Below are 26,591 nucleotides of genomic sequence, written 5' to 3'. Positions count from 1 at the left end.
TTTTCATTATTCACTTTAAAACAATTTTCCTCAAAAACTCGACTCACGTTTGTTTGTACATATCCATTTGCAAAAAAAGTTTAAGGTCAAGAAAATAAACCGTACCTGACAAGTGCGTTTCAGTACTGGACCAGTGTAAGTGCAAATGCTCATCATTAGTGAATCATTGACTGATTCATGTCACCTTTTTGAGTTTCAGACTTGCATGCAGTGTGATTTTACAATGGTTGGACTTGGGCCAAGTGCATACATAGCGTTCAAAATGGGGATCTAGCTTTCTGGTTTTCTGGCTTAGAGATTTTTCACTATGTAATTATATGCGAAAATTATTGGAGAGCAAATATGTAGTAAAATTGGTAACTGAGCATATGATCGAAAAAAATCTGTCTCGTACCTTCAGTTTCATCCTTATCCATCTTAGCATGCATCGTTTCACTTTGTTCCACCAAATCGATGGTTTTCACCTCATTTATCGACAATCCAGCCCATAACATCTGAATCTGTAGCTGGTCCGGTTTCTCTAGAACCCCTGCGGTCCAATTTGAAGAACTGATGGCAGGTAATTGAAAAATTTTGCCGTATCTGGATTGTACAGACTCGTTGAGTGATTGGATCTGGTCCTGGAGCTGCAAAACAGAATCAGTGGCTCGATTTTTGCTGCTTTCGAAGTATGTGGGACGAGTTACCACGGTGTAGTTCTAAAACTTATACATGTGTTAGAGTAAACACTAAAAATTGACAAAAAATTTGTAAAATGTGCTAGGAATTTTGTAAGGCTTGTTATGAAAAAATGCTGTATTGGATCAATGCAATCTGCGATGATTTGTACAATACAGTAGTGATAATTACCCAATTCATGCGTAAATTAGGCCTCAATATGTTTGATTAGACACGGTTTTTCGTCATTCCCCTGGGCGAGACTTAATAGTTATCTTGTAAGATATTACAGGATTCTTGTAAAAAATATTTATCTTGAAATATCTTGTAAGACAAATGTTTATCTTGTAAGATTCTTGTAAGATGAATGTTTATCTTGTAAGATTCTTGTAAGATCCACAAATTGCAGAAGATATCCCTTGTTTTGAAAGATCGCAAGTCAGTGTTCCAATAATATACCCAGGAAAAAGTTTAAGCTAAAGTATCTAAATTAATCAAAGTTGCTTTAAAGTGGTGATTTAAAATAAATTTCAATCAAAACATTTCGGATCTACTCTCTTTTGCCCCCGCAGTGTTTTTATGACCCCAATTACAATTTAGATGTTGTTATATAGCAAATTACTAAGTAAGAAGATAGCATGTGCGCCTAGGGGTCGTAAAAGATTTATGTCCACTAAGCGGGGGTCCGAAACAGAATAGATTCAAGTTTTCTTACAGCTGAAAGAAAATTTTCTAGACTTGAAAACAATTTTTTCCTATTTATAGCTGATAAGAAACAAAGCAGCTGAAACTCAGGGGAAATTTTGACTCCAGGCTTGTGGAGTAAACGCCAAAAAAATTGATAAAAAATTAGGAATCGCGACGTTGAACTCTTGGAATAAAAACGGTGTACGCGGTGAAATACCTTTTTAACCAAAAATTGCCTCATAATTATCTTCTCATTGTTCACTTTGACACAATTTTCCTCAAAAACTCGACCCAGGTTTGTTTTGTACAGCTCCATTTGCATATAAATTTTAGGTCACGAAAATAAAACCTTACCTGACAAGTGCGTTTCAGTACTGGACCAGTATAAGCGCAAAAGCTCATCATTAGTGAATCATTGACTGATTTATGTCACCTTTTTGAATTTCAGACTTGCATGCAGTGTGATTTTACAATGGTTAGATTTGGGCCAAGTGCAAAAATAGGGTTTAAAAGGGGGATCGAGTACACGATCACCTCTTTCCTTAGACGTTTGTTTTCTTTTTGCCCACCACGTCTGGAATGTAATAGCTTTCTGGCTTGGAGATTTTTCACTATGTGTTTGTATGCGCAAGTTAATGCAAAACAAAGATGTAGTAAATTGAGTAGCTGAGCATATGATCGAAAAAAAAATCTGTCTTAACCTTTAATTTCATCCTTACCCATCTTAGCCTGCATCATTTCACTTTGTTCCACCAAATCGTTGGTTTTCATCTCATTTATCGACAATCCAGCCCATAACATCGGGATCTGTAGCTGGTCCGATTTATCTAGAGCCCCCGCAGTCCAATTTGAAGAATTGATGGCAGGTAGGGTAAATGCTGCGGCGTATCCACATTGTACCGACTCGTTGACTGATTGGATCTGGTCTTCAAGCTGCAAAGCTGAATCAACGACTCGTAATTTGCTGCTTTCGAAGTATGTGGGAAGAGTTATCAGGTTGTAGTTCGTCACGTCTAAAACCCATACTTGTGTTGGAGCAAACACTAAAAATTGACAAGAAATTTGAAAATTTGCTGTGCATTTTTGTAAACCTTGTGGCGAAAGAAAATGCTGAATCGGATCAATGCTTCGCTGGTTAGTACAACACAGTAGTAATCATTACCCAACTGATGCGTAAATTAGGCCTCTATATGTTTGATTAGACAAAGTTTTTCGTCACTCCCCTGGGCGAGACTGGATGATTATCTTGTAAGATCTTATAAGATTCTTGCTAAAATTGTTTACCTTGTAAGATCTTGTAAGACGAATTGTTATCTTGTAAGATTCTTGTAAGACGAATGTTTATCTTGTAAGACGAATGTTTATCTTGTAAGACGAATGTTTATCTTGCAAATTTAAAGGACTGAGAAAGTACTGCTTCTTAGCATCCAATAACAGTACCAATAACCTCAGAGTAGGACGGCACGCACGCACCAAAAATGACGGATATGAAAAGGCCGTTTTGCTACAGAAACCGAAATTAAAATACCAATCTTTGTTTTTTTGCTGTTTCAAGAAATTTTCTCATTGAATTAGAAACAGGCAAGCAAATTGAGTTTTTTCAGGAACAAATTGAATATATAGTAATGTTCTATGCGTTACAAGGAAAGATAATTATATTTTGGTGCACAAAATTTGCAAAGACTTGAGATTAGCTCCATCAAAGCTTTGCTATTGCCTGTAAAATCAAAAATGACTTGAAACTTGCTTTTTATTGAATTTGGAAAGGCCAGAAAATTGTGTTATTTGGGCCAAGATTAAAAATAAAGCATGTGATGGAAGATGCATTTATAAAGCTATAATTTTATTTGAAAAAACACAAGCAATATGTTTTTTAATCGTTTTTCTATTTAATCAATATTTATTGGTCTATCACTTAACTCAGAGGCAAAGCTACCGCACTGAGAGGTATTAGCGCTTCTTCTGACGAAAATTTGCCTCTGTTTTTGTGGGATTTTTTCCGTTTGCCTCCCCCCAGTACGTTATGCGTCCCCCAGTTACAGAGCGCGTGCAATTACAAAGTAAATTATTATGTAAAAATATGGCACGTGCGTCTGCGGGATGCGGACAATATGCGCCCACTAAGCTTGGGGGCACAAACGAAAAACATCTATTTTGTGACCACTCCTTATGTATCAACGCAAACAATAAATGAGTGAGGGAACGAGAGTAGTCTCATCTTAGAGCAGAGTCTAATCACTGCCCAGGTACAGACTTATGAAAAGACAATGCTTGACCAAAATGTCTTATGAAAAGACCATAATCGACTCATTGGAGCTATGGAAAGATTTTACCTGGACTTTAAGACATTCTGGACTTTAGCTCAACTCAGATGTTTCGCAAAAGACTAAAGCTGGATCCAAAATTTTACAAAAGACTGAAATTTGGGCTGAACTTAAGCTCGACACAATGTTTACAAACAAAGTTGATTTTAAGGTTTTCATGGGTCCATCATTGGTCGTTTCATATGTCTGCTTCTTTGGCATTAAAATCGTATGTGCAATATTGCATTTAATGTAGTCAGCATGTATTCTTCTTCATCATTTACTACTCAGAAGAACCACAAATCCCTCAAAAACCTGCTTTACTTTTTAAAAAATATAGCTCATTATTTTGGAAGGGAAAATAAACTGAATAACTCCGAAGTTTGCCATGGCTGATGGGACCAAGGCCAGTACCTTTAAGCTATCTGGTTTCATTGAATCAGTTAATGTGGTAATATACTCAAGCTGTCATAGTTTTTTATCATAAGATTTGACAAAATTCTTAAGGCTTTGGCGGTTATTCAACTATTCCTTGAGTTGGATTGCTCTGGTGCAAAACTATTTAGTCCTGCTCCGGTTCTGCTTGTGTACGTAAAAAAAACATAAAATATAATAAAATTTCGAATTCTGAAAAAAAGATTTATGAAAGGACTGTTTGTGGACCCATGAAAAGATCTCAATCCGAATTTGTTGGTTATTAAAGGTCTTATGGTGGACCCTTTAAAAAAACATTATCTGGACTTTTTCGTTATGAAAAGACTTTATCTCGACCCTTTTAGTTATAGTCAACATTGGCTCCCCTATTAGGTTTTTAAAGTCTTTTCATATTTCGAGGCCTAGGCCTGGGTGCTTTCGACTCTAAAAGTTTTACTTGGATTAATCTTTGTAAGGCCTTAGTTCGTCACCTTATTAATCTTGATACGCCCTAATACGATACCATACGAATATTAATACAGCCATGTACGTTGCCGTAGTAATCTTGACTAGAACTTAGTACGGTCTGCTCGCTCTAAGACTTATATGATGTGGAATCAAGTCTTCCAAGGTTGGTCAACCTGAGTATAAGAGTAAAAAAAATAGAAGCTGCGACAAACAAAAGTTGTTTCGAAAAGACAAAAAAATAGAATGGAATTAACAAATAAAGTTAAATACCAAAATACGAGTCCTTGGTGGTTTAAACAGATCAAGTTCTAAAAATATCTGAAATTACCTAGAGCTCTTCCGAACAACGTCGATCACAGCAAAAACTTGGACAAAAAATTCTTTTTAAAAAATCATAACGCGTTACACATCGTTGTGCCACACTGATAGATATCGCAGCAGATCTTGGCCAAACATAAAAGATATGAATACAATATGTAGTTGGATAACCTCTCATTACTCAATAAAGGAACCTCAGACTACTCTCTAGATTTAAAAATCCATGTCTTACAAAACTGCAGTGAATTAATCATTAAGAATTGTTCAAGACTATACTTAAGATTAATGTAGAAAGATTGTTCTTGAATAGTCTTTCTACGTTCTTTCTAGAGAACTTTGCAATGATATACTGCATCCTCCATAATGTGATTCAGCCTGAGAATTTTCCATATTTCTTCCTTCTCTTTCACGGAGTTATCAAATCTCCAGGTTTTTTGGCGGGTTCACGTAGTTTTTTAAACTCAGATTCTTATAAAGTCAATAATATATGCAGAAAACAAATTACAATATTGATTAAAACATGCTAAAACACCCATATGCGCTGCTTTCGTTGGCTTCATTTGGAAATTAATGGTGCTAAATAAGATCTACTGTGGTCTTTTGATTGGTACGAACAAGAAGAAAATTGGTAAGTTTTTAACAATATTGTAGTACAAGCTCATGCGTGCAATTTCTTAAAATCTGTGGATGAAATGATCCCAAAAGTGTGTGTGACGTTCAAATTTTTTTGTTTTCTAAAGTTTTCAACTTCCACATTTTAGTATTATAGAACGTTTAGACATTGTTGAAAATTGTTGATGAGAAAATGTTGAACAATAAATAAATTAAATACTTTATAACAAGCGCACAACCACAATTTTTTTTACTTTGATTGCATATTAATTCAACTGAAATTTTTGTTTAAAACTCAAGCTAGAAATTACTTAAAAAATAATTTTTTTCAAATTGGTTTCAAAAAAGGAAAGTTTGATTTTTATCGGCTTTTTTTCCTATTCTCATTCTATAAATTTTACGTATAACTTTTTCTTTACTGCCCCTATTTTTGAATAAAAGCTGCCAAAAATTCGTACATTATTGTGAAAAATTGGGAGTGTCAAAACCAAACACCCGATGGTTGCCTATCAAAATTGATGCAAAATTGAGTTCATTTTGACAAAAGTTCTATTAAATATGGCCGGTGCCATAAGATCAGTTTATATAACAAGTCATCAAATACCTCTTGAAGCACGATTAGTCTTTTTAGGTCCTTAGTAGTCTGACACTTAAAAATTAATAATTTATGTTTTCAAATTTCATACGAATCATCAATAAAACAGATAAACCGACAGATAAATTGGGGAGTCACAGAACGATAAAACAGGAAAAAAACATGAATGGTGTCGAGATCCGGTTGAGGAAATCTGACATTTTACCATCACATTTTCTTTTGTTTTTGTTGAAAATTAAACAAAAGAACAAATTATCAAAGTAAAGGCAAAAACGTTCTACTGAACAAAAAATGAATAAACTTCTTCGTAAAATGCAGAATAGAATATTCTAAACAAAAACAAAAGAAATTTAAAACAGCAACAGAACTAGCAATTAAACCATTCAGAGGTAAAATTTACTACCTCAGATTTCAGTTTAGAGTTCAGAGGAAAACAGAACCTCTTGATTCGGGGTTCGGTACTTCAAAATTAGAATGTAAGTATTATTTCGGACTTGTAAATTTTAAGCAGCTGGTTAAGATAGTAATTTACTTGTCAATTCTAAAGAAAACAAGAAGTTTTCAGTTTATTTGGCGAGCGCGCTTCTACAACTTTAATTTCTTTATGGGTTATTGCCGTTTAGTTAAAAGGTGAAAATTTTAGTCAACAATATAAGTTGATCTCACAATCATCTTGTACGATCAAATTTTTCGGGCAGAAGAGGTTATTAGATAATTTAGTTCTATCAAGCGATGATGTGTCCTATCAAAATTTCATTAGAATCCAATGCTTGGAACTGTGTCTTGCAAACTAAAAACTGCGAAGAAAATGGTTCCAGTGGCTTTTTTCTAGGTTCTTCTATATTCTGACTATGTTAATAGAGAAATGCAGTTTGTTTTTTCAGCCTATTTGACCATCATCCAGATGTGTTACATAAGTAATGTATAAGCTTATACATCTAAAGTACGCCTGATTTTACTGTAAACACAATAAAAATGCGTTTGAGAAGTAATCAAACTCCCTTGACCGACTCAATACGCCTTACCTGCACAACCAATAGTCAGCAGCAAAATATCAAATAACTCAACTGTCATTTGAATTATCAAATATCGAATAAGCCAACTCTCTTTTAATAGTGTCTTTGTTTCTACGAAGTTCAATAAGTGATCAATAATTTGACGAATCCTGAGCATCTCAAAAGTGAGCCTTTCTTGCAAATGTTTTGTTGATCTTCCTCAAATGTTTTGTTGATTCGATTTTGAATTCAAAAAGTGCCTCAATTACTTTTAAAATATTGTTTTGTTTTCTAAATATTGTTTTTTTTTTAAATATTGTGTTTCTTCAAATAAGGTTTTTGATATTAACAAAATATATTGTCTTTTTATATTTGATGCTCTTGCTTAATTTGAACGAGCATGAGATGTATCTTGTAAATTGTTTTGGTCTGTTTTTCTATTAATAAAATAAAGATCAATAATTTACTTAAAAACTAATTCTGATACATCTTAAAGTCCGTCACCTGGGTAAAGGCTAATTCACAATTAGTGAAAGAAATGGAGTTCTATGCAATTGTTTTTCATTTTGTCGAACAACAACTAACAGCTTTGCTAACAACTAGGAAGACAATGTCAAATTCTAGCAATTTTACTTGAGCTACTGTTTGTTTTTCAGCGCAATGAGGGAAGCACTTTTTATCAAACTATTTTGCAACAAATTTTGACAAACATTTTTCAGGAACATTCGAATAGATGCTAAAACAAAAGCTGGATCTTCTCCGTTTTTGCCCCCCCCCCTCCCCCTCCTCCAGTAAGTTCTGCGCCCCAGTTAGAGCACGTGCCCCATTTCATAGTAAATAATTATGTAAAAATACGGCACGTGCGTCGGGGGGGGGGGGGGGGGGGGGGGTGCAAATAATATGTGCCCACTAAGCAAGGGGGTGGGGGTGGGGGGAACAAACAGAAAAGATCCGTTAAAACAAACTCGAGCAAGTGAACTATAATTCCATAAATTTTATAGTTCGATAGCATTCAAAAATTGTCATCTCCATTTTCGAAAAAAAACGATCCAAAACGTTCAAGCCGCTCAATTAAACGGGGGATTCGACCAATTTTCGCTAAAAATCTCAATCAAAGACGAATCTTTTAAAAGTTTTTTCGGGAAAAATTTGAGGTGCATTTATAACATTTAATTGTCAAATCTTGTTGATATGACACACACACACACACACACACACACACACACACACACACACACACACACACACACACACACACACACACACACACACACACACACACACACACACACACACACACACACACACACACACATACACACACACACACACACACACACACACACACACACGCATACACACACACACACACACATACACACACACACACACACACACACACACACACACACACTATGAAAGCACCAAAAACGCACCAGTTTGTATATTTACAATTAAACAAATCTAAGTCTCCAGCTAAAATTTCTACAAATTTGATTTAACCAAACAGCAGCTAGAAACATTTCTGTATAACCAATGAGTCACATTCCTCCGTATCAACACATTAGATTGACAACACAGTGTAAGTGTGGCCGGGTAGGTGTGTGTGTGTGTGGGGGGGGGGGGGGGCACGAAAATAGTTATATTCATTTGTTTTTCTCCCTTTTTTCTGTCTATAATTTTTTTTGCCAAGAAGTTTGTTTTCTGAATACCCTCAAGTGAGAAAAATGTATTGAACCTCCAATTAATCAATCCCAGGTTGAGGTGCCATCCGAAAGCGACCTCTGAACAGACCACCCCAGACCAAAGTGTTCCTTGATACTGAAGTGCGTTCGATACACCGTGCGAGCTCGTAGTGCGCTCGGTGTTGTCTCTGATCAGACCTTGCCAGACGAAAATGATCTCTAGTCAGACAGAAATCAGACCACTATCCAGGTGCTTGTGCATACAAAATTACCTCTGATCAGACTATTGTGCGCTCAAAATTGCCTCCGATCAAACTCAATTGCGCTCAAAATAGTCTGATCAGTGAATGGTTTTCACTAAAAATGAGTCTCTTTAATTTTGCTAATATATATATATATATATATATATATATATATATATATATATACACATATATATATATATATATATATATATATATATATATATATATAACTCATGAAAATTGATGTTTGCAGTATTAATTTCGTCTTAGAAAAGCCAATCACAAAAGTTTTGCTGATGAAAATAGCACCCAACTGTTGAGAATAAAAGATATTTAGTATATCATTTGTGCATTTTTATGACTCAATGTGTGAACTGAGGCAGCTTTACATAAGAGATATTGTGGTCTACAATTAACCAAAATTCTTTGTAAGGGGACCGGTATTTGCTATCGGTAGGACCCCTTTGGTTCTCATCAGAGCCATCAGACTCTAGATGTGTCTCTGATAAAAATGCTTCTTTTTTGCGTTTCTCCAGAGCCAACATCTGTCAGTGAGAAACACATTCAATCGAAAGAAAAAAAAGCGCGATTGAAACCGCCTCTGATTAGACTACCCATACGGAAATGACCTCTGATCAGACAATGCACATTCGAAGTGATCTCTGATCATAATATTGTGCGCTCGAACCAACTTCCTGTAATTTTGGTCTGGAAACACACCGTGTGCTTTGGTCTTGCGTCTTATCAGAGGTCACTTACGTCTGGCACCTCAATCTGGGATGCTCTTAAACAATTTTTTTTTGAATTTCTAGGAAATGTGAGAGAAAAATGCATGAAGGCAAGAATAGTAGGGGGCGGGGGGGGGGGGGTGGGCGTCTGACCACTGTTTGAAAATGAAGCAATTCCGATAAAATATTTAACGAAAATAAACACTACAATGTCATAAATAATTTGCAACATTTCCATTTAATTATTAATAACTTGAGCATGTAAATATTTTGCAAGCTCATTATTATTTGCCCAAAAATAAACTATTTGAAAATAAAATAGTTTGCGATGTTGTTATAGAAGGTAGAAGAAAATAGAATCAAAATCTTTTTAATTTTTCAAAAATAATGTTCCACCTCTTCTAAAAATTATACAAACTTACTGCTTTTCAAGCATTTTCATTTTCCAAGGGGGTCAAAATAACTTTTTCCGATTATAGATCCTCAAAAATTATAGACCCCCCATCATGGTATGCGTTGAGGTAAAAGATGTTTCTAGTTTTTCTAGCCACCCTAGTCCAGGGCTATAGATTGGGAAAGAACCAATGCTATCACCAACAAAAAAAATTGTGTAGTTTTTTTTCATCATATCCCCCGTCGTACTGAAGATATAGCCCCCTCTGTTATTGTGTTTTTACGGTAGTTTGTTCCCCCTGTAGTGTTTTTACGGTAGTTTTTACGGTAGGGGGAGGGGGGGGGGATGAATTAAACGTTGTATATTCCGGATCTATGATAGGAACGACCCCAGAAATCAATCTCTAAACCAAAAATTGTCAGAGACAAAAGCACCCACCATTCATAGCTTTCAAATAACTGAAATTGTAGCTGTGTATTGTATGTCTCAGTCTCAGTTGCTCGACATCCATTGATTGAAGTTGAGATAACGTATCCAGTGATGTCCTCAAATCCCGTATTCGATCTAAAAATGCAAAGAAAATAATCTAAGCAAATACGAAAATCGTTATGTAAAAAAGGGAAACTAAGAAAGAGCTCCAATTTTTACAAATTCAATTGTTGAATTCAGCAGAAATGAGAAAGGTATGTAGTAAAAACAAAATATAGTATAAAAATATTGGAGGGACACAAAACAAAGTTAATTTTTGAACTGCACCCCAAAACAGGATAACCCGATAATATGTGTACACATACGTTAGAAAAACATACTCACAGTTTCCCGATTATCCTTGAATGAAATATAAACAGTTGATAAAAAGAGCTTCCGTTTACAAGAATTATAGGACCTTTACATATGCTATTAGGAAAGCATCCAAAACTCTTCGGTTGGAAAAGCCCTTTTGACATACTATCCAAAAATGTAACCATTTATTCAGCGTCCCGCAGTGGTTTGAATCAATCATTTGATTCAAAGGCTCATCAAAATTATAAAAAATTTCAAAGTTATACAGAATCAACTCATTGTTGTGAAATAATTGGCGTTAAATGATTGTTTTCTAACCAGAATAGTCCAATTAATTCACTTCTGCAGCAAGCAAAAAAATTTTTCCGATTCATTTTGAAGTTGTACCATGAGCCTCTGAACCATGTGAAAATAGTGGTTTAGCATACGAGAAATATGAACCTCGAAAAGTATTTCTGGAGAAACTTGATAAGGGGCAAAACATATCTCCATTGATACGTGCAATACGTGTTTGTACAGCTTCAACGTGTGTTCCATAACTCTGATTTGCGTGGTTATCAAAAATCGTTCCTCAGTTCTGTGTTTCGGTTTTCAAATATAGATCTTTGTTGAATCAGAAGTTTGATTCTTGTCTCGAGAGTTCTTGTTTCATATAATTTCCTCTCTACCTCAGCTGCAATTTTCCACTTACTTTCACATTCAATGGTTAATTTGAAAATTACGTTTAATGAAAAGCAGTCACACATTTGTAAAGCTCCTTTGCTGCAAGTTTTCCCACGGCCCATCACAAAAGAACCAATGTGGTCTCTAAGTACGGACTCGTACTTAAATCTGGACAAAGCGAGGATCCACAATCATTGAAGCAGAGACCTCGATTGTAACTGCGACAATTTTTGCGACAATCAAATGCACGTTACTGATAGTGCCCCGAAAAAACTCCGACATTCATAGAAAAACGCCAAACTCTTCAGAGTTTTTTCAGGATCAACGACAGACCCCCAAACGTTTCGACAGCAAGCGGTAAAAGAGAAAAGCCTTATTCATCGCACTTAGCGCTATGAGCATTGAACAATCGCTCCTCAGTTCTTTCAAGCGCCACCCATAGTTTCGCTTACGCATTTAAAATTGTTGCAAGCAGTAGCGACAATGTAGCGGTAACGTTAAGCTTCTGGATTGCAATACGGATGTTTTCGTTCATTTTCATGAACCAGAATGCCTACACGGTATATTAAACTTTGTCGATATTAATTCGGATACAAATGAAGGTCTACTGCGGAAATATCTGATTCTGCAAGCCATGCTACTGCTTGTGGATGCAGTGACCAAACACGGCCCTTTTGATTTTCGTGGCGTTGCTTGAATTACAAATCCTTGAATGTCTTTGCATCTTGACCTATTGGGATTTAACTTTGTGTATAATTTGTAATGGCTAGATGCGAGATAATTGACATTTGAGATAAACTTTTTCTATCTAGCTATTAAACATCTGTAATTCGGGAAACCAAAGAGGAAACTGATGTTATACAACCAATATAATCTGCCGTTTCAATTGATCTATAGAATTTTGTGTTCCTAATCCCAACTGGCTGATAAGCAAGTTTGCTTGAAGCCATGCATCTTCTGACAATGTTGTACCAAAAAATTTTTCAAATGTAACACTTTGTATTTTATCAAAGGTTTTTAAGAACTCCAAAATTTCTTTCTTCCACGAAAATAATCGGAAGTTAAAAATTCTTAAGTAAGGATTCGCTATTTGCAAATCTAATCATAGAAAGTCTGCTTTGACTTGTTCTATTTGTTTATTTTTTAGGAAACAAACGGCCCCTTTGCTCTTTTCTCTGCGTTTATTGTTTAAAAAGGTGGAATAACCGTTGATTTGTCCTTAACATCGTTATCAATTACTCAAACATCGTTAACAACTCCTTGATAGAAAAAAGACAGTTTCTTTAGAACGTTTTTGTTGAGTTGAGCAGTTCTATCGTTTTGGGTCAAAGCGCTGTCGGATCCGACAAAAATCAGTATACTTATTGTCAACGCTGATAAGCATCAGTCGACTCATGGTCAGCTTTGAACACAACGGTTGAAACCTTGTTAACATAATTGATAAAAAACATTATATCGTGCTCATTAAAATTATACGCTTGTCGTTTTGTCAACTCCTCTCGAAGGCTATGGGACAAATTCTCAACGCAAAATTATCAGAAATTACGAGCGAGTGTCCTTACCAAGTAAAATATACAATTTGACCCATTTTACCTGTTTAATTTCACAAAAGGTATCTTAAAAAGACCCTAACGTGCGGAATATGACATCAAAGAAACCGGTATATTAATTGGTTTAATCTACTGAGCAATTGATTATACAATTACTCAATAAGTAAACATTGTAATTGGTGTGATACATTACAATGCTTTTTTTCTCAAAATTTCCCAGAATTAGACCAATAAAAAAGAAAATCTATTTGTACGGTCGCTGGCTGGTGATGGAAAGATTGTGGAAACATTGTGGAAACCAGCTACTGAAGTATCAACAAAAAGGAACAAAAGCCAAGAAAAACAAATTTCGGTTCTTTTTTGTATTTCGGCCGTGATCATCTCTTTGTTAATGGCAGCGATTATTTTAAAATTTTCTCTGCAATATTGGTCAGTATTATGAAACTTGATTTCTCTTCAATAATGTCTAATTTTTTGCAGAGAAAAGAAAAAGAGAAAACTAATTGAAACAAATTTTTGGGGTCTTCTTTTGATAATTTTTGTACCCATTTTCAAAAAAGACATCTGTGCGCGTGTTTCTGATAAAATACAAATGCATGTTTTTAATTTTTGAAACACCAGCGCTCATTTAAAGAGAACTATGTACTGGTTCGTCAAAATATAATTTTTACTCACTTATAATGTCGTTCATAACCAATTGAGCAAGACAGAATTGAGTTAAACTCTATAACTTTACCTTGTTTTCACTCATTTAACTTCATTATGAAACTTGCATTGCCGTCACCATTTAATACGTGTTATCAGTCCAGTGAAAAATTAAAATTTTGTTTACAAATGCAAACATTATTTTGCAAATACATTATTTTGCATTTTATATTTGCCAGTTTTTGAGTCGAGAAAACGAGAAAAAAAAAACGATATTTAAAAAATTAATTCAAAATAAAATGATAAAAAAGTATTTCACTCATACACATGTATAGTTTTTCTTTGCGTCCCGAGTTTAAAAAACGTTTTGTTTACAATCAATAGAGTGTAGAAAGGGTACACACATTTCGTAAAATGGGTTCATAAATACAAATTATACATGTGTATGTATGAAATCTTCTCTTATCCTTTTATTTTGCGTTAATTTTTTGTACAAATTGTTCTTGGAGGATATTTCGTTTTTTTACATATTATTGGACAGGTATGCAAGAAGCAGCACAAGCAAACAGAATTTACAATATCTGATCCTAACTATGGACAAAAATTAATCTTGCAAGATTAATTTTTGTTCTCGACTGCGGCAGTCGACCGGAATAAAAACCACCATTTTATATAATAATACGAGGATATCTTAAGAAGGAATTCAAATTAAGAATTTTTTAAGCAGATAAGTAACACTAACCTGATTTAAAACAAGGAACAAAATGCATTGATCTGAAAACGATCAGGGCTAGAGAAGTAAGTTAGATTGGACTACTGTCGAAAATTAGCACAATTATTAAAATACAATTATTCATTAAATTATACACTTAGAAACGGTTTTGTACAAGAGCAATTTCAACCCTATAGTCTCAACAGCATTAAGAAATAGTTCTAAAGCTCTTTCTAAACAGATAGCTTTAAGGCAAACCTGCCTCGAGGCATTTTTTCTCATATTAAGCTAAGCATGTTGAGTGCAAACTGAGAAAAAATTTGATCGAAGTCTGTTAATAAGACACTTCGGTTTGTTAGTATCCTTGAAGTGGTAATCTCATTCTGGTACATAAACTTGGGAAACTCATCTAACAATTTTAAACTGAAACTCGAAACCCTATATTTAACAAAATAATTGTTGCACGTGAATAAATACATGCTATTTCTAATTTACAAAAAGATGACAAGAGTTATTGTATGATTGTGACCATGCCTTACATATGTAAAAACTTGAAATTTTCGTTTTAATAGCCCGGGTCGACAAAAAGTTTTAATCATAGAACTTTCATACTATTTAACAACGACTTCATATATAAAAAAGTAATAAAATTTTGGTAACAACTACAACTTTGTCAGCAATAAAGGTTCTATGATAAAAATTTTCCAATAAAAATGCGATCCTGACAAATAAATTTGTGGATTATTGTTCCGACCCACTATATAACTATATACTCAAATGAGTTTTTTTGTTCAGTCAATTTTGGCCGATCGATATATTCATCGTAGAGAGTTGAGACTGGTATTATTAGAAAGCTCGTCCAGCGTAGAGTATGGAATTAAAAAAAGATATTTCTGATTTTTGTATTTTACGGGGAGTTATCGAGGTTTAAACTTTTGACAAAAGTACAGTGAATTCTGTTGTTTTTATTCACATTTTCCGTAATTTTTTACCAAATTTTCCTTAATTTTGTTAAAGCACGTTAAAACTTTTTGGAAACAATATTATTTGTTTCACGGCTAGGGATAGAGAAGGCTCGCCAATTTGTTTTAATCGAGCTTTTCAGTTAATATTTTTGCAAAATTTTTTGAATTTGAGACTTTTTTTAACTCAAAAAAGGCTCCAAATAAGCTTTCGTTTCCTACTTCGTTTAAATTTGCATAAAGTAGAGAACTAACATCTATTACCACCATCTTTGAAAATTCCTAAAAAAACAGCTGCCTCTTTGCTCCCTGTAGGAGTTTTTTGGAATTAAAATTTTGCCGGTTTTTGAAAAATAAACCAAAAAATTATACAAAGTGTGGTTTACTTGTTTGTGGTTTATTGAAATATTTCATTTAATAGTCGGTCAATATTGCAAATATTTGGACTAATAAATTGTTTGCATTATTGAGAAATATCAGGGTTAGGGTTGAACTCATCATGGATTCTTACAATCAATAATTATTCGGATTAATTTAGGGCGCGGTCTTTTTCGAATTATTTTTCGCAGTTTTGTTTTTTATGTTGATTAGTGACATGAATTATTTCAAATCACGGCCTAATCAATGACTATCAATCCTATATGAAAATATAGTTTGTTTTCAGAGAAAAGCTCATAGTACTTATGACTTTGAAAATGCATTTTCAAAATTTTAAATGAATTTCTTTTGTTTTGGATTCCTTTGCAATACTTTTTGCAGACTCATGACTCTTTTTTAGTAAATAAAGATTCCAATGGGTTCTTAAAGAGCTGCAGTTGAGCCTATACAGTGCTTTCAGTTTTCATCTAATGCCTCCAATGGCTTTGAATATAATTGTTTTAAGAGAATGTTAGTGAAATTTTGAAATTTGTCCATTTTTAATCTTCTTTCTGTCCACATGTAGCTTAAACTCGATTTAAAAAGTGCAAAATGCATTTCAAGAGGAAGAAAAAATACTCATTACATTGGTTTTTTTCAAGTAATGTTTTTCTTGGTTTCTTAATACGAAATTTCGTGAAAGTTTTGTGAAATTTTCAATTTTTCCTGTATTTGAGGTCGTTATTTATTGCCTTTTCAACTAATCATATTAATTATAGCTCCAACTGGCATTGGAAAAATGCGCAAAATAAACATTTTTAATGACTTCCGTGAATAGCTGATAGTTTTAACGACTGCGAACCCGTTCTCTCAAAATTACATGGATTTGTGTTTTTGCCTGTAATTGTGATTCTTTTCGTTTCATACAACATATCCCTGTCAATCAAAATCCTTAAGCGTATCTACAGACGTTTCAGCGAATCTATTTACTGATTTTGGATTAGATGTAAAGGTTTTGATGACTTTCAATAAATTTTTAAAAATAAATTTGTGTTTCCCAATATTTGCATATTTCCTTGCAACTGGGGTTGTTGATTGTTCTCTTTTCAACTTATCACGCTAACAATAGTTCCAATTGTTTTTGAAGAAATGCGCAAAAGGAGCTGTAAAAACTTCAGTGAATAGCCTCTAGTTTTAACGGCTACGCATCCGTGCTGTCACGAAATTTATTAGAATTTTTTTGTTTTTGCCTCTAAAGGTCGTTCCTTTTGTTGTGGTTCAGTATGTTTTTGACAAACAAAGGCATTGAACGCTTCCAAAATCTTTTAACTGAGTCCATTTCCTGATTTCAGTTTATAGTTAACTGTTTTGGAGACTTCATTTATTTTCTCTAAAGAGAACATTTTTGTTATTCCATTTTTCGTTATATTTGTCGTCACAAAGTAACTGAGTATTATTTTTGACAGAACTAATCAATTTTTTGCTGCTCTAAACAATATTCCTGCAGTGGGTTATGTTTTGACAGATGCCTATAGAGCTTAGAAATGGGTTTTCATAAGAATTTTGTGTTTTCGATACTGGTCACTATTTGTGGTTCTTTTTGTTGTCTTTTCCACAAAGACGCTCTACCTAGAAGGCCCAGTTAAAATCAAAGGGGACTAAAGAGAATCAATTAATCGTTTTTATCAATTTAAAACTTTTAATGGTTTTTTTATGTATTATAGATGTAATGGCTTGAACACTGTGGCTTCGATAATTTGTTGGTGAAATTTCAAATTTATCTGTTTTGCTGTTTTTTGCTGTCCTATGATTTTGCTGCAATACTAACAACACAAATTATTTCATGAGCATTTGCAAACTGATCTGTTTTTGTTTAAAGTTCAAGGCTTATGGTTTATTGGAACTTTTAAAAATATAAATTTTTTAAAAAAATCAATTGATTTTTGAGCTTTGTCAGTTTTATATTATTTCTTTCAATTTTATAGCTTGGTCTCTGTAACTTGGCCTCTTTCCAGTAAACCAACACTCTATCTTTATTATAGTTTTATTTTAAACCAATTGTCTCTTGGCTATGGTACTACGCATTTCTAATTTAAAAAAATTTTATTTTTGCATGTTCGCTCATTCTGTGTTTTCCATTTCCTTTCCAGATTATGACACTAATGGGTTGGCCCAATTGGCGCTGTTAGTTTTGCATTCGTCCAACATGTTACGGATAAGTCTCAATTGCTTCACGACTTAGCCTCCCTAATGAGCTGAGTTGATACGAAGTGGTTTCAATCAATTGGAAATTGGTTGTTTTCAAAAAATGAGAATTGGTTTTTGAACTTTGTCCTTTTTGCACTTTATTGGCGGCCTGTCATCAAGTCGCACTAATGAGAGCTATTATATCTTATCCAATGAAAGTTTAATGAAGTACAGATTGAATTGTTTAGAACGGATTTTATCGGATTCCCTCTTCATTTTTGTTATTTTCCTTTTTTTATAAAAATAAATTCTTCGAATTTTGGTCGGAATTAATGTTTGCTAGTATTTGTGTGTGGGTGTGTTTAGTCCAGTATTCTCATTGCTGGCAAGTCTCATCGGCTATCTAATCCAGCTTTATTTTTTCACTTAATTGTTTGCTGAAAGATATGAGAATTTTTGAACCATTTCTCTCTCTTCCTTATTTGGTAGACTAACAAATCAAAACGTGGATGGGCGGAGTCGGAACATCATGTGCGAACGCACATTACCGAGCCTCCTTGTTTGCTCTTAACTAAAAAAATTGCATCTTGTTCTTGCGCTTTATTGGATTACTAGAAATTCATTTTTTCAAACTTGCTTTTGATGAAATTTTTATGGCGAAAACTTGTCATAATATGAAGTTGTAATTATGTAACTTTGATTATAGTATCCACTTGGGAAATCTGATTTGATGATGCTAAAGAATGCGCACTCATGAAATACTTTGCAAAGCAGATTACTCTACTTTGATCGACCTAAAATAATGCAGAAGACGCTCTGGTCTTTAAATGGTCTGTAAAAAAGATGCATTGGAAAGTTCATGCCAGGATTACACTAAGTGAAAACAACGGAAGATAACAACAGGATAACTAAAAAAATCAAAATTTTTATGTGATTTCCAAAATTGGCAACATTTTTTTGAGTCAGATGCAACTCAGGGAATTTTTTGTCATGCTCCGAAAAACAAATGTGCGTTTCCAGGCAAAATTAGTTGTCATATCATAAAGTGCGAATTAAGTTATTCAAAAATTTACCTTTTACTAATCAGAGTTCAGTTGAGTTTTCTCCACTATCTAATCTGATTAAAGGTCAAATTGGGCTAAAGTTTTTTTAATCACCGGTCATTTGATTCTGAGTTATAATCTGAGAATAGTGAAATTCATGCAGTTTTTCTTTGCGGTTTTTGAACTAAATAAATTTATTACAAACAAGTAGAAAAAATGTGCTTGAACATTAACTATTTGTCTAGAAAAAGCACTGTCTAAAAAAAAGCCCAGAAAGATATCACAAACTTCCCTCGAAAATATATCCAAAACGGCGATTAATTGTAAAGCAGTTCATTTATTATGGGTCAAAACTTTGCACCAATTCCTTCTTAGCATTGACTTAAAAAATGAAGAAATTTGGAAACTTTTGATGTACACGATTATCTTGATTGTTTTTTGTATATGATATGCAGGAAATCTTCAAAAGTCGAATTTGTGCTCGGCCATTGTTTATGAAAAATTAATTTCGGTAAATGTGAAGTGCTTTTTGAAATTTTTGTTGTAACACAAATTATAACTACCTACGTGGAAAAGTTGTTCCTCATTAAAAATTGATTTATTTTAATTTCTAGTTTCGCTCTCTTATATTAAATTTTTTTTTGTGTTTATACCATTGAGTAGTAGATGCGTCAGTGCGAAAAAAGAAAGTAGTAAAGGTCGCCAAATATCTTTCTCGTTTTTTTTTAAATTCCCGCTAATTGTTTAAAAATGACCTCATTCTGTTATCTCAAAACTCAATGGTCGAATGACAATTTTTTTCTCAAATGGAGTATATACACTTCGTCTATTTCGAAATCAAAGTAAAAAGAATAAATCCAAGTCACTCATTTTGTCGAGTTTTTTGAAAAGAGTTTTATTTTTCTTAAAAAATGTTAGAGTATTTTTGTTGTCGAGTTTTCATTTTGTCGAGTTGTTGGAAAAGGGTTTTATTTTTCTCGTAAAATGTTAGAGTATTGTTGTTTGTTTATCTATAACAGAGGGATAATCTATGAAAAATTTTCGCGAAGAAGAAATTAACTCACAATAACGAGATTGTTATTATATTAAACCAATTTTGTTGATATTTTTTCAATAATTAAGCTGGCACAACCTAAGACTAGTTGTTTTTGTCATCAAAATTCGACGCGCATGAAATTTCACAATTTCATATTCAAATGACTGTACTTCTATGATCTTCAACCTAATTGAAAAATTTATTATTAACAAAAGATTTACTATTTTAACCAATAAACACACTGAAAGTTCAAAAATTAATTAGAAACTATAACTGAAATTTTGTCTACCCAACACTTTGATTTTGGATGCTACTGTAAACGGCCTTTGCTTTCAAAAACATTCTAAGAATATATATATATATATATATATATATATATATATATATATATTTGCTGTTGAAATTACAGGAATGTCAGTATTTTTAGACTTGGGTGAATACGGCTACTGTTAGTTTTCTGTTCCACGAATTGTGTTTGCTGAAATTTTTTAGTTTTGTCAAAAAAAATTTTTGGACGGTGGATTTTTGAGATGAAAACGTTCGTTTTGTAGAAAACTAGCTCGCAAAATTTTTGTAGGAACATAAAGAAATCGGGAGCATTTGAGCTTTTCCACAAAGATTGCCTCGGTTACATTTAGGTTTTTGTTTGATATTTTCCTAACCAACACATGGGCTTTTCTCTAGGAAAAAATGGCAATTAATGACGACAATTTCAAGAAATAGACCCAAAAATTTAATTCATTTTACGCGCAATAATCATGAAAGAAAGGAGTTTGATTTCGAAAAAAGATGGATGGAGTTTGTCTCAGCTTTTACGTTTCAAGTCGCTGGTTGTAGAATTGTTTCTCAATGAATAGGGCAAACAATTTTTCAAGTCCCGCTGTTTTTCCGCTGAGAGCTGTAGGACTGGTTTTATTGCTATCATTTTCGCCATTTTCCCAACAAGGTCTATCGTTGTTACATATATTTTTTGGTCGTTGTGTTTGCTAAAAATACAATTTTTGCAGAAATTTTGTTTTTCCAAAGACTTTATTCCATAGAAAAACTTTAGAAAAATTTGCAAATATTGCCAAGAAAAACAAAAAGGAAAATAAAAAAAATTTCAACCACCCAAGCTGTATGCCTTGTTTAAAATATTATTTTGTTTCTGATACCTACGTGTTCCTGCGTACAGAATTGATGGCATTAAAATAATTTTTAATTAAAGTTTACAAGGGCATGCGTTAAACTCCGAAATATTCTGCAACAAAACTTAAAAAAATCAACACCCCGACCACCCAACCTGTAATTCTTTTACAAACGGATCTCTCAACGCGCGAAGAGGTTACAAAAAATCTCTTTCTCTCGCAAGCTTATATTATTTCAAGACAAGTCAATTCTGGATTTTGAATTCTCATCGGGTTTTTTTCTAAAAATATTGGATTTGTTTTTGTCATCAAAATTCGACGCGCATGAAATTGGCCCACTCATGTGATCTTCATCCTAATAGAGCAAATTATTATATATAAAAAATTCACGTATTTTAACCCGCAAGCAGACTGAAAGTTCGAAAATTAAACAGAAATTAAAACTGAGTTTTTTTTCTATGTATTATTTCCATTTCCATGCTACTTTAAATGGTCTTTGCTTTGAAAACCTTTCCAAGAAAAAATATATTTGCCGTTTAAATTAGAGATATGTCAGTATTTTTAGATATGGGTGAGTACCGCGACTGCTAGTTTTTTTGTTCCAAGAATCGTGTTGGCTGAAATTTTATAGTTTAATGAAAACCAAAAGTATTCTCAGACGTTTGATTTTCAAATGATAACGTTGTTGGTTTGTAGAAAACTAGCTCACCATATCTTTTGGAGGAATTCAGATAAATTTGGAGCATTAGAGCTTTTCCACAAATGTTGCCTCGGTTACATTGAATTTTTTTTTTGATATTTTTCTAAACAACACATGCGCTTTTCTCTAGGGAAAAATTGCTATCATTGATGACCTTTACAAAAAGTAGACCTAGATCATTTTACGCGTTTCAATCATAAGAGAAAGGAATTTTAATTCCAAAAGTTATGAATTTTTTCTATAATGGTTTATGTATATATACTTCGGTGTTGCCTTGAAAATGAGTTTCTATTTTTTTCTTATAACTTCTGTTTTGCTCAACTTTTATTTTTCAAGTCGTTGGTTGTAGAATCGTTTCCCAATGAGTTAATCAAAATATAGTTGAATATAAGCACGCTGAGGATAATTAGATGTAAAATCAGATTCAAAGTCGACATGTTTTCGCTCAATAGTGCGAACAATTTTCCAGTACCCGCTGTTTTTCCGCTAAGAGCTGTAGGATTGGTTTTTTTGCTTTCATTTCCGCCATTTTCCCCATCAATGCCCATTGTTGTTTTGTATATTTTCTGGTTGTTGTTTTTGCTGAAAATACAATTTTCACAAAAAAATCGTTTTTCTCTTGCAAGCTTATATAATGTCAATACAAATCAAATCTGGTTTTCGATTTCTCATCGGGTTTTGTTCTCACTATACTGGATAAAAAACCAAAAATCTGAAAAGCGTTGAACATGATTGAGAAAAATCCATTATTTAGACTTGAATTTTGGAAATTTTAGAACTGAAATTGGTAAAGCTTTTTTTTCGTTTTTCTCCAAATTTACTTGTTATATACATATGAATACGAATATTCATCAGACATTTTAAAAATGTTTCAAAATAAACTAACATTAGGGTATAATTTGACGATGAAAAAATTGCACAAATTTTATCAAAAAAGTCCACCAAATTAAAATTTATGAAAAATACTTTGCCCTGCAAATTACAGAAGTTTTGCAAAACTCGGTCTGAAAAATTTTGTTCTATGAGTTACTAAATTTATTTCTAGATAGGCGGCTATATATTTCAATACTCTCTACACTCTTTTTAATTAGAAATTGCCCAGAGCGCTAACGCCAAATTTACCCTATAGGTTTAGCCTGAGGTTGAAATGTTCCCCTTATACAAACTTGCAACCTAAAGTTTAATCAAAAGCCCTTCTTTCCCAATATAGCCCCCCAGCTTACAGGCCAGACAACGTATAACCCCCCAAGCGTGGTAATTATACCATAACCAGGTTGGTGGGCTACAGTGGGAAAGACCCGGAAAAACTAGCTTTGCAACTTTTTCTCAAAAAAATCCAAAAAAAGAAATACAAAAACTTTTGACTATTTGAAACTTACATGATGCTTGTTTCGAGCAATTAAAGTTTGCTACAGAAGCCACTCTTAAATTATAGATTTCATTGGGTTGTCAATCAATGCCAAATTTTGATGTCAGAGTCTTGATAGTTATGAACTGTCAGACAAAAGTCCAGTCGTGGATCATTGTTCCGAAGTACTTTAATATATTGCTGCTCCAGATGTCAGTTTACGGATCTTCTCAGTTTGTGCCCCCAGTACGTTATGCAAGCCCTAATTAGAGAGCACGTGTCATTGCATAATAACTTATTATGTAAAAATATAGCACGTGAGTCCGGTGGTTGCAAATATTATGCACCTACTAAGCTGCGGGGTTTCACAAACGGAATATATCCAAATTTTTTCTACAAACCAATAGATAATGTAGCAAATATAATTGAGGACTTGTTTGTTTTTGGGGAAATGCAGTTGTAGTTCCGTAAGGCTCTTTATAAGCTATTACAGGGGGTGAATTATTGTTATCTGCAAAAAATTATTAAGAGTTGAACACAACAAATTTCTGACTAGACCGTGCACAGCGCAAAGTTATGTTCTTTGCGCTCAAAACTTCAAGTCATAAGGACGCCAAAAACTGAAAACAATCTAATTGGATGCTCCTTGACATGTAATCGGTGCCGATAAGAAAAGATTTCGAGCTAAAGTTTGATGTCATCAGAAATTATTACCAGCGCACGTCAATTGGATTATCAGAATGGATAGTGCAACACTACAGCGGAACTATTTTTGCTTAAAAAAGCCTGAGGAAATCTGCCCTCTTGGTTTTTTCGTTTTCTCTGACTGTCTTAAAACATAAAAATGAATTTATCGATGAAACAAATCTTTAACGCCCCATTAACAGCACGCATTACGCTTTGCCATTAGACCAAGAGTTTGTCCAATTTTTAACACCGCTGTTTTTATTTAAAAGATTGTGATAAACTTGCAGTCTAATGGCAAAGCAGATTCTGCAGTGTTAAAGGGGCGCTAATGATCCATCTCACAGGTAAGTTATAACGTACAACTATGCCGACGTAACACTAAATCATCTCTTAGGAGTGCCGAAACTGAAATTGATTTCAAAAGTGCCGAAACTGCAAATATCAATTAATTATCAATTGCAAGCTAGCGGAATTTATTTTCAAAGCAACCAAAGCATGTTAATTAGTAGTTTGGTTGTGACAGATTCATATCAAGTCCCACGGGCCACTGAGGTATGCTCATGGTCGGTAATTAAACTTGTTTGCTTTAAATTTATTTCGCTCAAATTATCTTGTTCTAAAAAACAATAAAATCCAAAATCTCAAATTTCATTGTGTTTCGTGCAGAACTTTTGCACGCATTTCAATGAAAGTAATCCGATTGGTTTAGAAATCTTTCGCGTCGAAAATTGAATAAACCTTTGGCACTCTGATAATCGGCGTAGTATTACGTTGGCATAGCTGTTTATTAACAAGTTATAGAGCTGTAGTTATCTGAACTACCGTTGATTAAAGATCAAAGTGAATGCCTCGCAATAAATTAGTTTCAATTCTCATGATAAAAAGTTCAAAATGACTAAAAATATAAATGTTACAGAAAACACCGGGATGACTTAAATATTTACTCAAATTGGAGTTGTTATGATTCTCTGAAAAAAATTGATCAATTGAACTGAAGAGAGGAAAACGGGAATATAGAGCAGATTTCTAAAAGACAAGATGCCATTGTATATCTGAAGAAAAGTACACAAGTTAAAACAAAAAATGGAAAACGATGATAGATGTGTCGTTTGCAAGAGTTTTTCTAGACATAACCAATCTCAAGAAAGAAATTAAAGCCAGCTAAGCTCTAACAGCGAGAAAAAGTTCTCAAATTAAAGTAAACCTGTAAATAAAATTTTGGTTCCTGAATAGGACTTGGAGCCCCGTGTTTAGTTGGAACTTTTAGGAATCATGTTTAAAAGGTTTTTTATCCACTTCAGCGGTATAAAATTATACCCGATGGATTTTTTTGCTCTTTTTTGCTCTTTGTTTTTCTAGAAAGCGGTGACAGTTTTCCGCACATTTTTAAAACGAATTCCGCATTCAGAAAGTAATCTCAGTTACTTGTAAAGTAATGATAGAAAGAAATGTCGACACTGTCACCAAAGTTTATACAATCACAAATTGCATAAATGCAAAGAGGATTTGAAATGCTGAGAGAAAATTCTCTCTACCACATGGCTCAACTTTTATTCTAATTTGAGTATATATCTTTACAGATTTGTGGATCTTTAGAACAGCAAAAATGAAAGAGCATAGTGCTGACTACGTTATAAGCATCGGAAAGCAACAAAACTGTACCTAACACTCAGTACAGGATGTTTTTATTGCTCGGCTGCTGCTTTGGTATGTCCCGGGTCGAGGCCGAATGGTTAACTTGTAAGAACTTGTAATTTTCCTGCAAATTCTTACATGGTGATGCATCGCCATGCAAGTTTTTATTCCAAAAACTTGCAAATTCTTACAAGTTAACCATTCGACTTACAAGTTCTTACAAGCTAACCCTTTGAACTACAAGTTAAAAGTTAACCATTCAAACACACACGTACACCACACCCACACACACACACACACACACACGCGCGCACACACACACATGCACGCACACATGCACACACACATACACACACACATAAACCGTAAAAAACGATGCACGGATGTTTGAAAAAAATAGAATTTGGAAAAGTGTGAATTGAAATTATAAAAAAAGATAAAAAATGAGGGGTCATTAAATTATTTTGAGAAAATGCTGACATATGGATTTGAAAATTCAATCAAAGTCAATATTATGGGAACTTTTTTAAGAAAACAATTGCGAAGAAACTAATTGAGATCTACTGTTTTTTATGGGAGTTGTAAAAGCATCTCTCTTGAATTGATAAAATTAAAAAAAAAACATTTTTGTCTACTTAGGTGGAACTGTATTGTGTTATCCAAACCGAGCAATTAACTCCCACGCGCTTTCTACGGTAAATGACTGAATGTTAAATTGAATTAACCAATAAGAGTTGTGCTCGACCGGAACGAACTTTCAAGAAAATTACAAGTTAGCCATTCGTCTTGCAAGCTCATACAAGTCAACTATTCGACTTACAAGTTTTTACAAGTTTACCATTCGACTTGCAAGTTCTTATAAGTTAACCAACTTTTGCAAGAAACTTGCAGAATTCTTATCAGTTAACCATCTTTTGCAAGAAACTTACAAGTTCTTACAAGTTAACCATTCGGTGTCGACAGGGGTGTTAACATAGTACATCAAAATTACAAACAACAACCTAATTGATATTCTGTTTAATTGATTGGAACCATAGGGGAAGTTTTGAAGCAGT

At 33.6% G+C, this 26,591-nt stretch overlaps 1 protein-coding gene across 1 annotated transcript in view; it reads right to left on the bottom strand.

Moving 5' to 3' along the window:
* Positions 1-26,591, bottom strand: part of LOC142351618 (uncharacterized) — a 63,588-nt gene that overhangs the window by 31,251 nt on the left and 5,746 nt on the right. Inside the window, exons 2-3 of the mRNA XM_075403756.1 lie at positions 10,540-10,665; positions 2,064-2,357 (exon numbers count right to left, since the gene is read on the bottom strand). Coding sequence (XP_075259871.1) covers positions 2,064-2,357; positions 10,540-10,665 — 420 coding nt within the window. The remainder of the gene's footprint in view (positions 1-2,063; positions 2,358-10,539; positions 10,666-26,591) is intronic.

The sequence above is a fragment of the Convolutriloba macropyga genome, chromosome 13 (genome assembly GCF_964194025.1).
Source record: "Convolutriloba macropyga chromosome 13, txConMacr16.3, whole genome shotgun sequence".
NCBI classification, from domain to species: Eukaryota; Metazoa; Xenacoelomorpha; order Acoela; family Convolutidae; genus Convolutriloba; species Convolutriloba macropyga.
The sequence above is the reverse complement of the archived record's forward strand: the minus strand, read 5'-3'. Positions and strand labels throughout refer to the sequence as shown.